The sequence below is a fragment of the Ambystoma mexicanum genome, chromosome 2q (genome assembly GCF_040938575.1).
Source record: "Ambystoma mexicanum isolate Mex_15411 chromosome 2q, UKY_AmexF1_1, whole genome shotgun sequence".
NCBI lineage: Eukaryota > Metazoa > Chordata > Amphibia > Caudata > Ambystomatidae > Ambystoma > Ambystoma mexicanum.
This window is the reverse complement of record NC_090924.1, coordinates 1,082,395,181-1,082,413,708: the sequence shown is the minus strand read 5'-3', so window position 1 is coordinate 1,082,413,708 and position 18,528 is coordinate 1,082,395,181. Positions and strand designations below refer to the sequence as shown.

The 18,528-nt window shown below is 44.5% G+C and overlaps 1 protein-coding gene across 3 annotated transcripts in view; it reads right to left on the bottom strand.

Annotated features, from left to right (window-relative positions):
* AKAP9 (A-kinase anchoring protein 9) overlaps nucleotides 1-18,528 on the bottom strand; it is a 2,953,299-nt gene that overhangs the window by 2,409,179 nt on the left and 525,592 nt on the right. For all 3 annotated transcript variants that reach the window (XM_069648423.1, XM_069648424.1, XM_069648425.1), the window contains 2 exons: nucleotides 8,331-8,562; nucleotides 950-1,040 (listed from right to left, as the gene is read on the bottom strand). In XM_069648423.1, the coding sequence (XP_069504524.1) occupies nucleotides 950-1,040; nucleotides 8,331-8,562 (323 nt within the window). The remainder of the gene's footprint in view (nucleotides 1-949; nucleotides 1,041-8,330; nucleotides 8,563-18,528) is intronic.

The following is an 18,528-nucleotide window of genomic DNA, read 5'->3' as shown; positions in this document are numbered from 1 at the left end:
GTTTAGAGAGGAGGTCATGTGTTTGCAGTGAAAAAGGAGTACCAAGTGGATGTGAGGGATAGGTTTAGTGTAAGTGGGAGAGTAAGCAGCATGTTGAGAGTAAGAGAGAGAGAGAGGAAAGGGAAGTGAGTAGCCGAAGGGAGGAGGGGAGTAAAGGAAGGGTAGTGTTGGGAGGAATTCAATTCATAGGGAAGCGGATAGGATCAGAAGGGAGTTGGTAGGAAGAGGGAGGAGAGTCTGTCTTGAGAACGGAGAGAGACCAGGAGAGAGCAGATGGAGGGTGGAGACAGGAGAAGGGAGAGAGAGCCTTAAAACCGGAGATTGGAGTGTGGAAAGAGAGAGACATACAGAAAGGAATGTGGGGAAGAGGTGACATGCAAGTGAAGACAAGGTTAAGAAAAGTCCATCAAGAGGAGAAGGGCGCCGGGACAAACAGACTAGACCTTGGTCCAGTAGGAAGTCCCTGGGGGAGTCAGAGATAAAGCCACATCCTTTACGCCCTCCATAAGTGTAGTTATATACCAGATAATATGGTTAACTGTGGTTCTAGTAATAATAGCATGGCTATGCATCCAATAAGAGTAGGGAGACTGGGCTAGGGAAGTGGGAACCTCTTCAAAGGTCAAAAGGAAAGTTACATAAGGATCCCACCTAGAGTTCCAAATTGCATGTATTTGAAAAACCTATTTTTTATAATAAAAACTGGAAAACATTCATTTTTGTCTTGTGTTTCAATGAGCACCTTTTGATAACACCCAGGACTCTATTACTGTTAGTCCAAATAAAGCGAGAACGAGCAGGGATTCCCGTTTCGTATTTAGCTTTGTCCTCCAGAACTTGGCCGATAACACTTAGCGACCAACAATAACCACACGTACATGCTGAAGTCTATGCCCAAATATTTCTCTTCAATAATAAGTAAATTGGGGGAGCCATATTAGTAATATACCTCCATCATCTTGGGACTTGGTTCAAGGTGCTCTGTAGTTTTGTCGTCTTCAGAAATCGAGTCATTATTGACCTGTGAGACTCTCAGCTTCCTGCATAGCAAAAGGAATAAGGCTATGAATGTCATACTAATTTGGATGTCAATCACATTTGTATACTTTATTAAAATGTGTTAAAAACCATCAAACAGCAGGGTGCCTTTGTTCTGAACCCACCTGCGTTAGCAAAGAAAACATGAAATACATGTGGGAAAACACCAATACCATTTATTGTGGCAAATGAATACAGCTTTGTTTTTGTGGCATATTTTCCAAGCAAAAAAAGCAGTAATGTGATATAAAGAACATTTGCATAAGTATTTACAATAAATATCAACACTTAAATAAGCTTAATTACCACAACATTGACAGTTCTCTCTCTTAGATCCACATTTTTAAATGAATTATTGGCATTAACAACAAAGAGTAGGAGGCAGCTGCTTACTTCTGAGCATATGCAGCTGCTATGAAAACAGTGTAAGGGTGCAGAAGAAGGTGACAACCACAGGTGGCATAGACTTTTCTTAGTCAAGAAAATAAAGAGAAAACCTAACTTTCCCTATCTCTAAGAAGGGTGTGCCTGCCTCAACTTAATTAGTAATGGGTCTGTCAGAATGTCCTTGTGAGTCCACTGTCATGTGTCAAAACTTCAACTCTGTCTCTTACACTTATAACTAAACTAGAAGGTTGTGTCAATGCTCTTGGTCCAGGCAAATGACTCCCTTCTCCTGGACGAGACAGCACAGTTCTGGTTGCAAGTTCTTAACCAGGCACCATGACTCCCTTAACTGGCCAAAAGTGTTCACCAAAACACTACCAAGGTACAATGGTTGTGCCACTAAGAATGCCTCCCTTCTCCTGGTTAAACTGCCCTCATAATTATACTACAATGTTTTTCTAATACTTGGTATCTGAAAATTCACCATACGTGCCAGGGGGAATGACTCCCTTCCCCTGGTTTCCTTGTTCGACCTTTAGGATTCTCAGCAACACAGTTCACATACAACCAAGGTCCCAAGACCCAGGCTTCTCCACTTCTTGAGTTCGGCCCACTTATTTAACGCTCCTGCCAATTGCGGCCACGAGGAAGATGACTTGTACTTCTCTCTTTGTTTGTGTGCGAGTCCCAAGCCCAATTTGGCAGACTTGGTTCACTCTCTTGCCAAGTAATTACACCAGGAAGATTACTTGCCTATGTAACAGACCCTTCTTCTCTGCTTGTTGGGGTTTCCCCAACCCAATGTCTTGGGTGCCATCTTAGCATCTTTCTTCCCCTCTGGTGAGCCTGTAGCCTACTGTTGGTTACTAGGTCGTGAGGGTGATGCTTCCGCCTGCCTGGTGACTGCCTCTGTGCCCAGTCTGGCCGGGGCTTCCTGGGGCTAGACTCCACTTCTCTGCTTCAATGGGCTCTCGTCAGTGGTGTCTGTGGTCATCCGGCATCTCCTGTTCTCTGGCTGCTCAGCTGCCCTTCTTCGGAGCAGTTGACGTGGCTTTGCTCATGCAAAGCCCTCCAGGAAGTATTGCGGCTCCCCACCTGCATCCGCCGTTCTGTGTCACCTCCCGGACAGGATTCGGATCTCCCACGCTGGAGATCCCTTGCACCTGATGCCTCCTTCGGCTGGATTCGACCACTTCTGCCGTCAACCTTTGATTTTATTTCCAGATCCCCCATTGCTCTTTGGTAACCACTAGAAAACACACCCTTAGTTCTTGTTGTGAACATCATGGCTCAGCCCCTCCTTCTGGTCTCAGTACTAATACTACCAGTCTCAGGTGGGTAGTTTGGATTGTTCTTTGTCCCAGTCATTATTATGTCACAGGCTCTACACATGAACACAGGGTGACTGGGTACGGTACTGGAGTGTACACTATGTGAAGCGTTAGGAGGAGTGTTGGAGAGGGGTATATACTGCGTTCTCCCTAGATGTTCGTCCTTGTCCTCAGAGGGGGTGTCTCTCCCCATGAGATCGTCCCGCTGTGCACCACCCCCAGGGGGACTATTCGGTAGTGGCCTTACCTCCCTGCCCTCATGGGATGGGGCTCCCCCTTGGGGAGAAGTGACAATATCTATGGATTCGTCACAACAGGCAACTACTCCCCCAAAAAATAGGGAGCAAAAATATGCCCAACAACTTTTTTGTTTGTTAAATAAATCGACACATAGGAGGCTAACCCTTCCCAGTCTAGCCTCAAAGTTATACTGATATTTTCAGATCAGTGGTACGAGCAAGGCAGACACACAGGAAGAAGCTCTGATAATATTACTGTGTGATCTGAAGAGTAACTGTAAAGGAAAATATCTTTCAATGGAAAGAAGCTTGGATTAAAAAGTATCCCATTGGTAATCGAAATTACGTTTTACTGCCTAAAAAAATCATTTGACTGCAAATGTAGAAAAACATGAAGTAAGCCCTGCATGTTAGGCTGTCCTAGGAAAGTGAAATGAACAGGCAGAGAATCTTAACCCACACCCCCCCACCACGCATTACCCGACCTAAACACAATTAAACAAATTGGAGCCTTACTAAGGTCTAAGGTTCCTCAAGGAGGGCCCTCAAAATACATCACATAGATTTGTTTTATAGGTTAATAGCAGCACTGCTCAGAGATCTAAGAATTAGCACCTTGTTCTGCAATTAATTTTCAGTTAAACAAGACAGTGGGGATGCAGGTGCTCTATGCACAAAATACTGGATATTTTAAAAAAAAAAACAACTGCACGAAATAGAAAAAAGGTGTAGTGTCAAAGACTGTTACTTGAGGTTGTTGTCCTTTAACTCCAACAATCAGTCGCTTTCCTTCACTGTACTTTGGTGCTAAAACATCTGACTTGGTTTGTGAAAGTAGCTCAATTGTTCTTCACAGAGAGGGAAAAGGTTACCCTTCCTCCGAAGGCTCCTGTGGGGGGCTCAACTACGAATTAGCAAGGCTCCATAGAAAATGAGATAGGTTCCATTTGGGATTGTAGCAGAAACTAATATTGGGATATTGGCATGCATACATGCATAAACAAATATTATGCAGTGCAAATAAGATTGTTTAACATCCTCTTGCCCTAATATTTTTGGGAAGGATTATACAAGTACCCATTATAAACATTACTTTATAGGAAAGAGTTATTGTAGCATTCCTTAAAGTTTTATCAATGATTGCTCAAAAAGCCTTGTAGATTTTAAAATATCAGTTTCCCTGCAGGGATACATGAGTAGTATGGCCTGGACTATCTGCATACATATAATTGTTTGCAGACCAAGCATTACATTGCAATGTTGCAATCCCTTTACAGAGCAAGGTCAGCACTGAAAGTAGGAGAAGCAGAGTATGAAATGTGCCTACACACAGAGGGCAAATGAGGTTTGCAAAGTCATTCTTGTATAGTGAGGGTAATGTGGGCTACACCAGAATACTTTCAGGCATTACTGTCAACCAAATTAAATGAATGAAATAAAACTGATCGAACCATCCGCCTAGTGTGGGTCTCCTTGCAATCCTCCTTCACCCATCTTACTGAATTTGATACTCCCACTTTCCCATCACATGATCACTCTACTTCTTTTCCCCTCTGACGCCCTTCGCTTGTTCTCAAGGTATATCCCTTACTCCAGCCTCACCCCCTTTCTGTAATATTTCCCTTCCCATCCGTGCTCTCCACTTCCAAACAAGCAATAATCATTCCTACTCTAAAAGAAAACTCCTTCATTCTTCTCTTCCAACAAATTTCCATCCTATTGCTCATCATCTTTCTTTCCTTCCTAAAGTCTTGGAACATGTGGTCTATGCTCAGATGATCCATGTGATTTAAACGAATAAGTTACAGAGACAGATGCTTTACTGAAAACAACACCAAATTCTTTTTCCTTCTATTTGGTGCAGTCCCCCGATCCCTCTATTCCCCTGTGATTTTAAACCCACCCCAGCCATTTTAACATCTTACCCTCACCCACATATATATATATAAAAAGAATGGTATTTTTTCATTATTTTCATTTTGGTAAAACATCCGCCTCTGAAAATGTTTTGTTATAATCGCTGGATACCTGCTCAGATATCAACTTCTCTTGATCACAACTTCTTCCGATCCGCCAATTTGGATGTTTACCTTTTAATCCCACTGAGAATTCTCTACTTAGGGTTACTAATTCTTTACTTTCTTCATGTCATTTCAAATAATTATCTATTCTTGTTCTTTTTTATCTTTCTGCAGCTTTTGATACTGACAAGCACCTTAGTCGTCTTTCTGCTCTTCCATCTTTGATTCATTACATCTCCTGCAGTGGAAAACTATTGCCTGGCCTTCCCTCTTCAATTGGGCTTATCCCAAGCCTTTGTTTTTGATCATCATCTTTTTCCTCTTTATACCATCTCTCCATCTTCTCTTAGTGCTAACTTTCCTGTTATTTCTAATATGAGGAACTTCAAATGTTCATTTCTTTTTCTGACTCATTCCCCTTTCTCTGTCTTCTTGCTATTCAGAGCTGGATGAATTCCCATTTTCTTCCCCTAAAGTCAATTAAAACAAACATTCTATTAGTCCCTGTCTTATCTTTCCATCTTACTTTATCAATTTGCAATCATGGTGTCATTTTTTACTCTTTTCTTTCATTTTCTCCTCACATGCCTAACACTGCCCATTCCTGTCATTGCCATCTCTACGGCATATGTAAAGCTTGATCAGTCCTTTCCTGCTGCTAAACCTATTTCTTCATTCACTTTACCTCTCCTTGATTATTGCTCTACTTTTTACTCTGACAACAGCCAAATCAACCTGCTCCTGTTTATTCCATCCAATTCTGCTGTACATTTTCCTTTTGGCCTCTCTTCCCTACTGTTTCCTGGGTCCCTTTTATTTATTTATTTAAATTTATACAGCGCACAGCGTCCCTGAGGCATTGTGGCGCTTGTTACAGAAAGCTTATTTGTTACAGGTTTTACGTCATACAGCAATTGGTCAACATTGCAAAGAGTTTCATTTTCTTTGTATTGTTTATAAATTTACCCACGGACTTGATCTGCCCTATATTTCTTGAATTTCCTACAGCTACAGACCTGGTCGGCCACTTTGTTCTCCAACTCAACTTCTTCTCGATCCAGATCCTCATTGCGCTCAAGCATTTTAACATGTTGCCTGTGTCTATTGGTCTTGCTAATCGTTCCCTCTTTTTCGTCCGTGAATAAAATCTTTCCTCTGTCATATAATTTTATTATTAATATAATTCTCAAGGCATTTCAATGTACCATTTCATTAACTTAGTGCAGCGCTGTGAAGAAACCTGTTCTATAAATACAAATACAGCTCACTGATGCCCACTAAGGTTAATAAATAACTGGGGTTGCTGGTGATCTCATGCAGAACAGGTGCATTTCCTCTTCTCCAATGGCATTGCCTGCTGAATAACAACGCTGTGAAGGACTGCCCACAGTAATGCCAAGTGTTATAGTTTTTTAAAATCTTCTACCCATTACCGTTCAGTTTCACAAAACATTAAATCAACATTAGAGACCAAAACGTTCAATTTATGGTCAGTGTCAATGCAACAAGTAGATCGGAAGCTAGAACCACAACATTGCTAATCAAATTCAGAGATGCACATGGTTTGATGTAAAATACATAGAGGGATTATGACAAAACTGTTCATTAAGTGTCAGGGAGAAACTATGGGAAATTATCTTGAACAACAGTCCATTCCAAAATCACCCTCAGCCTGGGGGTGGGGGGGATGCCTTCATTGTGTTCAATGACAGCAATGTTCTGCTCCCACTTAACATGATGAAATCAGTGGTAACACTGTCACTGGCTTAGCCCTGTAGCTCTGCATAGTGTGGCACATGTGTGAGGTCTAGGTGGCTGAAGGTCACAGCCAGTGCCCCACATTGTAAGATGCAAGGGAGCTCATTTCTAATAAATATATTAAATGTTAGATTCTTTCCAACTTCAAAATCGCATGTTTGCCAATGTAATTTGCGCTACGGACAAGTGAAATATGCTCCCTTCCCACAGCAAATCAATGTCGTTTTTGCTGGATCCTGAAAGTCTCCAAAAGTGGAAGACAGTTCCCAGTGACCTTGTGTACACTAGTCACCATTAAAAACTAAATGTAAATGTAGAATAAACTATGAAAATGTCAAAACAGTCAACAAGCAGCGACAAAACAGTGAAAAATAAATCCACTTTGCATTTAGAAATGATGATTATCAATCTGACCGATAGAAAAATAACACTCTCCATAACTGCAAAGAAATGCACCTTGAGGTGAAATAAATCAAATAAAAGAAAAGAGGTCGATCAGTGATGCTTGAAGAGAAGATAAAATAGAAGATGCATCTAGAGAGTTAGGTTAATAGCTTCTATAAAGTAATGAAGAATGCTTGCAATTACATTTTAGGTGGTAATACATGTTTTTACTATTAAATAAAATATTCTGTGACTCTCACCCAGAACAGTGGAATTCATCAATCAATCATCTGAATCTATAGTAATGGCAATGAACTGTCAAAAGTGAAAAACAGAACCTAGTAAGTATACATTGGCAAAATTCAAGATGAGTACTTGAGTGACCCATGAAAAAATATTGACCAACAATCCCCAACATTAGAAGGAAAGGACCCACATTTTATGCATAATTGTCTATTTGTGGTTCTTCCCTCATAACTGGCAACTATAAGGTGCAATTGGGTACTTGGCAGCTGCACCTTTAAATGTTCAACCTTTTCTTTTTTTTAATGAAAAGCTAGGAAAGAATAATGATTATGGAAGAAATATCACTTACATGCCAACCTAACAAGGCCATATATATCAATAGAAGCAATTAGGAATCAAATCAGAGTGTGTACTCTAGTTGGAAATGTTCCAATAAGTCATACAATTTCATGTGTTGTAAGATTATGGCTGTAATGACCATGTCCATGTTGTTGGGCACAAATAATAATCATGTTTAATGGTACTTAATTTATTGATGAAGGACTTAGCCCTGCTGAGGGCTTCGTACCAGGGAGTTGCAGGCTACCCAATGTCTGAGGCTAACACTTTGTAAGCTATCCATTGTGAATGAGACATTTCATTTAAAACTGCTGTTTCCCAATTGCCAGTGGTCAATAAAGGTTACTTATTAAAACGGAAGCCATGGGCCTGTTAAGCTCACAGTAGATTTTGACTCCAATAAGGTTGCTTATCACAATAAAAAAACATTTTAAACACAGCTTAACATCCGTATTCCTTAGCAGTCAGTCCAATGACATTTACTTTGTTGAATGTCAGGGATCTTTCCCGGTTTGCGTTGATAAGATTTATTTTGCATTTTGAGCACAATGCTAGCCATTCCTACTAGCGATGAACAGACTGTATACCTGAATTGTAGATCAGACATGCCGACATCCAGAAGCCTCTCTTGTAAATGGATCATCTCTGTGGAGTATCGCTCTTCAGTTTCTTTCAACTGCTGTTGGAAATATGATCTAAGGTTCTCAATTCTTTGAGCATGCTGCTCTTCAAGTTGTGTCCTCTGTTCACTTAATTCTAGTTTAAGGTTCTTAACCTCCTCTAAAGGTTCAGACTGAACGTGAAACTGTTCTTTAATACCTGCATATTAAAATTTTAAAAAAATATATTATTTTCAAATAAACAGAAATGCACATGAAAAAAGATGCAAGGCCAGTGTTTGACATCTATTTGGCATGCTTAATTTAGAATACCTGGAATAGGAGTGTACAATTATGTAAATAACTATATTATCACAGTCTAGTTGTGAAACCACTACTCACATATAATATGAAAATCATCCCTACTGAATAGTATGAACTTTACAGTAGAGCTGAGAAGTTTCAAAGCTGCTGACATCACAGAGCAGTATTACAGCTGTCACAAGACCACGCCATTAAAGGGGCTTGACATATTTTTAGAGAACTGCCTTTGATCATTTATAGCCATTACTATGTTTTAGTGCACTGCTAGAGTTTAGTATAGTACAGTTGTCAATTATCTGCAGCACAACATATATTGCATTTTGGTGTTTACCAGCCTTAGCATGGTCGGCATGTGAACTATTGGAAGATATGGTGCGTCAGCTTGAGTACGAGACCAGAAATTGAAGGGAATTATGGTGTGATCAGGAATTTAAAAAATCATCTGTAAAAAAGAAAATGGCTGGGGTGGGGGTAGCCAGCTACTGTAGAAAGCAATCTCTTGTGACCCCGCTCAGTGTGCAGCATGATCCTGTTTTAATTCAGCTCCTGTAAACTGGGCCCCTACACAGGCAGCATGTATTGTGTGGGATAGTGCGCGTCAATGACTGGTGTGGAAATGTCCTCTACAGCAAAGTCTCTCCTTGGTAAATTAGGAGGTCACAGTGAGGGTCGATCATATCCAACAGGGTACCCACGGTCCTGCAGGTGTCATCCCTCATTCTTTTGTATGGTGAGGATTGCTGACTCTGCTGGGACGTGCTGGAAACCGGAGGTCTGGAGAACTACAGCTTGGCTATGCTGCGCATCTGCAAGAGCAGAATTGCTGCAGTGGGACCGGCAGTGGAAGGCTGCAGAGGGTAGCATCTAAAAAGCTTGGTGTTGAGGAACGTTGGCTGTAGGGTAGCTATGGGCTAGGCTAGAAAGCCCCTGCGCCAGGCCCTGGGGGCTTTATCCACACAATGTGCTTAGTAGAGACTACACAGCACTCATCAGTGAAAGGGTGCCTGGGTGGAGTGGATACATTTCCATTGGCGAGCTGACATTACAAGAGGCCACGCACAGTGGGACATTTTCTTCAGGGATCACGATCAATGCACCCGCTATTATTGCTCTGCTGCGACACACGCTCAGCGCCCTCCGATTCTGTTTTTCTTGATAGTTAGAAACACTTTCTGTATGAAAACTGCTGTGGAGGATTGGACAATACACCTTGTGAAATTGAAGTGTTGCTGATGGCTTTTTGCAGTTGTGTAGCATTGTATATAGGCCTGGTCTGCATATACATATAGCTATTTATTTATTGGACATTTGTATGGTGCCTATACACAGGTGTTTCCAGGGGCCACAAGACAAGATTGGGGGGTGGGGTGCGAATCAAAAAGTAGAACAAAAACAGTTATATTGACCTTGTGACAATCCTACCGTGCAAGTGCATGACAAGGTGGTAAGTGCAAGGGGAGGGGGTAGAGGAAGAAGTGCAGGAGAGGGGTACCCACAAGGGTGGGGTAAGGCTAGTGCTGGGCAGGCCAAGGCAGCAAGTGCCAGCGGAAGGGGGGGGTGAGTGTGGTGGACAGGGAGGACCAAGTTCGGATAGTCCGGGGAAGGGAGTCTGAGGGCAAGTGCTGGCAAAGGATGGTTGGGGGTGGGAGGGCTGGTAGTTGTCTGGCCCCTGTATGACCAGTCGCAACAGCAGATGGAGTTAGCAAGTGAGGGGGAGACGGAAGGAAGAGGAGCAAAGGAAAGTCTTGAGAGGTTTCCAGAACTTAAGAAGATCTGGCTGAAGTGTGAGGGGATGGGGGGGGTGTTCCAGAGGGAGGAGCCAGCCGAGGAAAGGGATCTACCTCCCATTCTCTCCTTGGAGAAACGTTTGACCTGCAGAGAGTTGGAGCCAGAAGACCGAAGGACTCTGGCCAGGAGGTATTTAGGGAGGGAAAGCTGGATGTAAAGAGGTCCCAGGCCCCAGATAGCTTGCGGACGATGCAAAGGGTCTTGAATTTGATCTTTGCGGTCACCAGGAGTCAGTGGAGAGATTCTAGAGCTGGAGAGATGCAGTCCCTGTGCTTGAGGGCAAGGATATGTCTCACAGTCCTATTCTGGATTAGTTGAAGATAGCTATGTGATCGATGAAAAGATGACAATCTATCAATTGGATAACCTACCTGTGTTGCACTGCCTTTAAAGCTACTGAGAAAAGTCTGTTTCAACAGGGCCCATACATATATGCAAGATGTGCTGATATCCTAAAAGCTTGCTAACACAAACTGAATCACAACCCTAAATTGTTTTTTTTTTTAAATGTTATTTATTGGCAGCGTAACCAGAGAACAATGGATTACAATCAGTTAGATGTCATACAAGATTTTACAAGCTTAAGATTTTAGTACGGTACACCACTCAAGTACCATTGAGTGAACATAGACAGCTGTTCTTAGTTGTATATCTCAGACATATACAGTTATAACAGACATTCAAACCTTGGGGGTAAGGTTGGACAGGTAAGTCTTACATTCAGCCCATACATCTCTGGGATGAAACATGTGGGGCAACAAGGCAGTATACAGTTCCTCACAGTTTTGGGACCAGACGGGTACTATCAACCATGCTTTGTTATTGGGCGGGGAGGTGTCTTTCCATCCGTGCAGTATACATCTCTTAGCTATCATGCAGCCTGTATTTATGAAGGATTGGAGTGTTTTGTTTGGTAGATTCTCCCACATACCGAACAATGCTCCCAGAAGGGAGCGTACTAAGGGAGTGTCCACAATTTCCGACAGAGTCCACACCACAGAGTTCCAGAATGCATGGAACCAGTTGCAGGTCCGGAAATTGTGCATATGGTCAGCGGGGGCACAGCGGTATCTAGGAAAACAATGTTCAGCCATTTGGTACATTTTGCTAAGTTTCAGGGGGCTATAGTACCATCTGTCGAAAGTAGCTGCCGACTACCACTGGAGTTGGCAATGCATATCAAGGCCTACGTTTCAGGGGGTTTATTGGGGAAATCCAGCCATTGTTCCATCACAGCTGCCCGTATTCTATAATACTGCAAGAGCTCCACCCCTGTGCTTGCGTGCCCTCTTTGCCTGGTAGGCGGGGAGATAAATGTACCATCTGGGAATAGATCAGCCATTGCCTTATAACCCAAGCGGTCCCAATGCGCCACCACCACAGCGTCCCAGGTCGGTCCGAGCCCAGGGAATCTCCACAGTGGGAGCTATGTATAGTATTAATGCACTGTACTGTGAGCAGCAAAAATAGAGGGTCAAGCTATTATCGTGGAGGCCACTGAGTAAAACGGGCAGTCATCCTTGTAAGTTCAATCCATAATCAACATCCTTAGATCAGCTCTGCCCGACGACAATCACTCTAGTTTGACATGTGGGGGTTGTAGCTTCTCGTCATACCAGTGGGTGGCAAACTGGGCCTGAGCCACTATCCAATACAACTTGAGGTGTGGGGCCCCAAACTCTACCCCCCTGTCATACAAAAAAAGAAGTAGGCACCCCTCTCTAGAAAGAACATAGCATGATAACACGTTCTGTGGTTTTTACCCACTTTGAGAGTCTGCAGCCATTGCTTTTTGCTCACTGTACTTTTCACAAAGGAGGAATATCCATTTGCATATCAGTCTTTGTCCCGCCCACAAGGGCAGTCCAGCACCAAAATGCCTGGCAAACCTCCTTTGAACAAGAGTGCCAACAGCAACCCCAGATCTGTGTTTCGGCCTAGTTGTGCCTCATCAAGCACAGTGAGCAAGGGGTCCACGTCTGGGCGACCAAGCCCAAGTTACTTGCAAAAAAACAAAAAAGGTTGCAGGCACTGCTCCCCTTTAATCGGAGGGGGTCATATCGGTCCACTTTTTACGGCCCGCCCCAGAGTGCCATTAAAAATTGTGCGCAGTGCCTGTGGAGTCTAGTAAAGAAGGGCTTTCCTGGCCAGACCGGGACATTAGCAAATACATATACAAATGTATGTACTAGTACCATTTTGATCAAAGACAGTATGCCAGCCATCGTGAGTGGGAGTGCCCTCGATCTGTTCAGCTTGCTAATCACATAACCCTCGGCCGATAGATAGTTGTCGCTCAGTAAGGTGGACTTTGTGCCTGAAACCATCACACCCACATATTTAATCCCATTAGGGTGCCAACGGAGAGGGTATTCACCTTGTGTTTTTTTTAGTACCACTGGTAAGGGGGATCATCTCCGATTTGGTATAATTGATTGTGAATCTAGAGAAACCACCTAGGTATATTATGTCTCGGAGGGCAAGGTCTAGGTTCACTTGAGGGTCCCTAACGTACAATACACATTGTCTGCCTAAAGTGAGAATCTCGGGCGACCCACTGAGGCGAACCCTGCAGTGTGCATTGCGGGCACGGATCATGTCCGCCATTGGTTTGACAACTAGGGAAAAAGGATCAGGGAAAGTGAACAGCCCTGTCGGGTCCCCCTCCCCGGTACCAAGGGGTCAGAAACACATGAATTGACCAGCACTCTGGCTTATGGGCATGTGTACAGCAGCTTGATATAGCTGAGCATCACAGGGCTTATACCCATCTTGCCAAGCACCACCCATAGGTATTCCCATGAGACCATGTCGAGGGTGTTTTGGGCAGCGATGTTTACAGCGACTGCTTCTGCCGCAGGGTCTATTCTGGCCATAACATAAAATAAGCACCTGATATTGAGCAACGTGGACCTAGCCAGGACAAAGCCTGCTTGATCAACGTGGAACATATGGGGCATCAGTGGGAGCAGCCTATTTGCTAGTACCTTTGCAGATATTTTTGTGTCCACATTCATGAGTGAGAGGGGCCTGTAGGATCCACACTCATTGCTTGGTGTGTCAGATGTGAGAAGGATGGTTATGGTGGCCTCTGGTAGAGATGTGGGCAAAATATATTCGCGCAACGACTCCACCCATATTTCCAAATGCCACGGGGCTAGTGGACGCGCATGTTCTTGATAGAATTCTGACGTGAGTCGTCGGGGCCGGGGGCCTAGCCCTTAGACAGGTTGGCGACTACTGCCAGAATTTCTTCCAAGGAGATGGGGCCTCCAGTATCCCCCCGGTTTGGGAATTAAGATGCAACAATGGGATCCCCTCAAGGAGGGAATGTATAGCCTGGGGGCCTCAGGGAGGGTCAGGAGCATACAGAGATCTGTAGAAGTGCCAGAACACACTTCCATCCAGGATGCATTCCACACATGGGTATGTCCGGCTTCCGCTTTAGCTAGCCTAGCAAGCGTTCTCCCAGGTCTCTCCCCTTCCCCATATTTCCTAGCTGCTTGTGGTCGGGAGAAGTAACGGACCTCTCTGGTGGAGTGTGTTTTGAAGCTCTCCAGTTCAGAGCGAATTTGGGCAAGTACCTGTGGGTCTGGGTGGTGGGAGTACTCCACCTCCAAGGACTTAGGTTTGGTTTTGCAACATTGTAGGCCATCCCCAATAGCCTTCTGGACCCTGGCCTCCATGGAGATCAACATGCCCCTGATGTAAACCTTGAAGTCCTTCCACCTAACACCATCTGAGGTCTCACCTGGTGTATTGCATGCAAAGAAGGTCTCAATATCTGACCCGATGTCAGCCTTGAACACTATGTGCTTCAGATTTAAAATACCAGGAACTGCCAGACATCAGGGCCCTCTCTGTTTTCAGCATCAGTACCACCGGGAGTTGTCGGAATGTGTGCGGGGTAGAATAACAATATCCTCCAATCTACCGACCACTGACCCAGAGATCAGACCCATATCAATGTGTGAAGACATACCATGCACTGAGGAGCAGAATGTATACTCCCGCACCGCAGGTATAGGAGGCGTCAGCCATCTCCCAGTTCCAATTTTTCCATGTGGGACAAGAGTTGTTGGGCTGCTTTAGATTGGTGCCTGGGGGCTACACTCGTTCTTTCCGTGGTTTGGTCAAGGATCAAGTTCATATCTCCCTCCCCAAAGGATCAGGACACCTACATAACCAGCAATAATAGCTGCCACACCATCATAAAATTCAGGAGAATCGACATTTGGCCCATACGTTTTCAACAGTAGTAATTCGGTCCCATCAATGGCGGATCAATGGAGGATAAGGTAAATTTCACAGATTTGTGAACCCGTGTCATTACCCCCCCCCTAAATTGAGTTGCGTATGAAGAGAAGAATCTGTTACCTCCCCAAGTTGGAGCAACCCCACGGCACACCCCTTCCCTGGCATGCGTCTCTTGCAGGAAGAGGACATTCACCGCATGCCTATTTGTGTAAGCTGTTACCTTTCGTGATTTTGTAAAATTCCCTACCCCTCTGATATTCCAGCTCTTCACCTTCAGCATCATTTCAGTTGGTGTTTGATGTTTGTGTGCCCCTCATGGTCATCCTGATTCACCTTCCACCTGTGCATCTTTCAACTAATTACATCCACGTACCCTGCTGCCAATGTATGTTTGTGATTTACACCCCTCTCCACCTAACGTGCCCAACTGATGGCATAGATCCCCAACCTCACTGCCACCCCCCAACCAGCAGTGTAGCACCTCCCTCCCTTCTCCCTTCCCAGACCTCTATAACCAAACCTAAACAAAACCACACAAACAAATGCCAAGCAATCGCAATAGAGTTTCCTGTTGCCGCTGTGGCTAGGTCTGTGCTGTTACTAAATCGGATAAGATGTACTGACATAAATTCAAACAACAATTACAATGTGCTCATAATCAAGGCAGGGATACAAGTGACCAAATGAGGAAAGTATTGTTAGTCCAGTGGCTGATTCACAGCTTCCACATTCTGCTGATCTGGCATGGGAATTTGGGCCTCAATGAATTTCACAGCTTCCTCAAGGACCGTGAAAAAGTAAAATTTCCCCCGGTACTAAAAAAAGGAGGAGTCCCAGGAACAACATTGCATATAGAATATTGTGTTCCCGGGGCAGTTTGACTCCAATGAAATGAACTGGCGACATTCCTGTTTCACTGCTACCGAAAAGTCTGGAAAGATCCGGATAACTTGGGATCCCAGTAACAGTTCTCTTATCTCTGGCGAGTTTCAGGAGCAGGTCCATGTCCTGGTAACTTAAAATCTTTGCAATGATGGGGCTTGGGAAATCACCTGGTTTGGGTCTGGTGGCCAATGTCCGATGCGCTCTCTCTACTGCAAAAACAGGGGATAACTGCGGATCATCAAGATCAATCGCCTGCTCCATCCTGCCAGATAGTGCCTCCTACGGAACCCCAACAATGCGGATATTATTCCTTCGGGACCGGTATTACAGGTCCTCACACTTATTTTTGACGGCTTGCATGTCTTTCGTCAGGGTCTTCACTGCTAACTGCAATTCCTGCATGTGGTCCTCAGTGGTCCCAATCCCCTCCTCCGCCTCATTTATGCGAAGTACCTCCTTTGCTAATTGCGCACATATGGACGTAATATTTGCAGTAATGACATCAAGTTTTTCATACACTGTTGCAAACCCTCTAGTCATAGCGTCCATCTGTTGTAGGTCGGGGTGAGCCGTAGAACCGCTGGGCTGAGGCACAATGTGGGTCTGTGGTGCTGTTTCTGGCTCCCCTCGGGGGGTGGCTTTGGCAAATGTATCCATTGCACAAGCTTTCTTCGCTGTGTTGGCCCCCTTTGTCATCATAGGGGCAACTTAGGGCTCAAATGAGATCTGTAACGATTTCCTCCCAGGTAGGGTGTTCCCTGTGCCATCAAATGGAGGCCTGCGAGAGTATAGGCTCACCTATTAACTGTCAAACAGCAAGGATTCTTGGATAAGTGAGGGGACTGATCAGGAGCTCCCTTTCCACAGCACCCCTGCGGGTGTGGAAAGGTGCAATTAGGAGTTACACACCAGGCGCCGGTACAGACTTGCCTAACACCTCAGCAAGAGCAGGACAGGGGAGTCCAGTAGTAGCACGCAATGCAGCCAGGAAGGAAGGAGTCTCATGTTATAGGGGATCACCACCGCACTCCTCTGTACCTTGACCACTCAAATAAGATGGAAGGCGCCAGCAGGTCAATTCTGCAGAGATGTATATGGCTGGGCAGCTGTACCCCTCAGAAATTCCAAGACAATGGCCTCATACTGGGATGTCTCGGGGCATTCAAACTGTTCTCTCCCCCTCAGCAGCAAGGCCTAGCATTGGACCACCACTGCACTTACTTGGTGCCCAGCACAGCGCTGTCCATTAACATAGCATGACTGAGTCTAGTAGGAGGGGACAAAGCGGACAGTGAGACACCGCAATGTTAGTGACATTTTGATGGGTCGTCCCCAAGGAGCTCATTGTGGAGACGGTGCCTCTGTCCCTCAATCGCTCACTGCCACAGCTTGGATCATACAGGGGCCATGGCTCTGCAGCTGCTACACCGCCGCAGCCCAGTCCTTCAAGGCTGTGACCACACCCCCAGGACCACTATCCCTCCAGCTCCTCGATCATGCCAGCAACGGGCCGGCTCACCACCAGAGCCCCGCCTCCCAGCCACCCTGCTGTTGTGGGCCACCCAGGACGCGGCCGGTTCGGGCAGAATACAGGGGATACACCAGTAGTGGGCACACACCTCAGCTGGCTGAGCATCTTGAAGTAATTGAGTAGCTTTGTTCGTCTGTGATATTTAAGGGCCACCTTTCAAAATCATCACAGATAGAGCCTGCAGTGTGCCCATACTGTGGAAAGTGGTGACCCACTGGCGTTTCCATGTTGTAGTTCAAGATGGTGTGGCTATGTAGATTCATTTTTTCATGCAGCTTGTGGCACATCTCAACTATGTACTTTCCTTGCAGGCCTTTGCCAGAATATATGCAAAACAGTAAGCCATTGTTGAATGACCTTGCAAGGGACCTGCGCCCACCGGGTTTGAAGATGGGATAGCAGATGGAGTGACTCTAACCTCACTGAACTGTGAACTTTTGTACTGGACTGCTGTGCCTAATGGAAGAAGAAGGACTTATACGGGATTTGGAAAGGGGGGAGGGGTCAGAGGGGGGAAAGGGGAGTACTGTTGGTGAAGTTTTGACAATTTATGGGGAGAATGATTTTTGAGGTTGGGGAGGGTGGAGGGAGAATTGGGGAATTGTTATATTAAAATGCCAATAAAGAGTGTTTTAAAAAAAAAAACAGTAAGCCATTATCAAGACTGAGACAAACAGCAGAAGCACTGGACATTAGGCACTAATTGTGCAGTGTCACATTCTATGCAGCAAGTAAGCTTAAAGAATTCTTGAAGTGATTGTGCAACCCCAACGCTGCATGGAACCTGCATAATGCATGGCTACATCAGGTATGATGCTTTACCATATAAAGTATTGCAAAGTTCCATTTCTTAAGGATGATTCGAGATTGAAGTCGCTGCAGGCGAATTAATGGATTGGCTGCCATGCAGATGCAGATATTACATTTAGAAGAGATCAGGGCTGGCTGCATTGACTTAAGCATATATTCTTGGACTCTGATTGATATAGAAGCAAGTCAGAACACCGTACTATCAAATTCTGGGCATTTAATAAGTTTCCTTTTTACCATGCTTTATTTTAATTTTGTATTTTAAACAATCAAATATAATGCATTGGCGAAAGACACACCAGAAAAAACAAGAATGTGTTAACAATTTTACATGAATTCAAATCAATCATACAGTTGAAAGGGATAGAATTAGACGGATTATAGCAACAAGAAAAAAAGGCATGACAAGTAAGAAGCTACATCAGACACCCCAGTACACTCATATACCAGCAGACAAAAATTTCCTTCACAGATAGCCAGCAATGATTCTTCTGAAACTTCTCTACTAATTCCTGCTTCCAGCGGGTCATATACAATTGCTTATCACTTGTTGTGGAGTCCTCGATTAATCTACAGGACCAAGAACCGTCT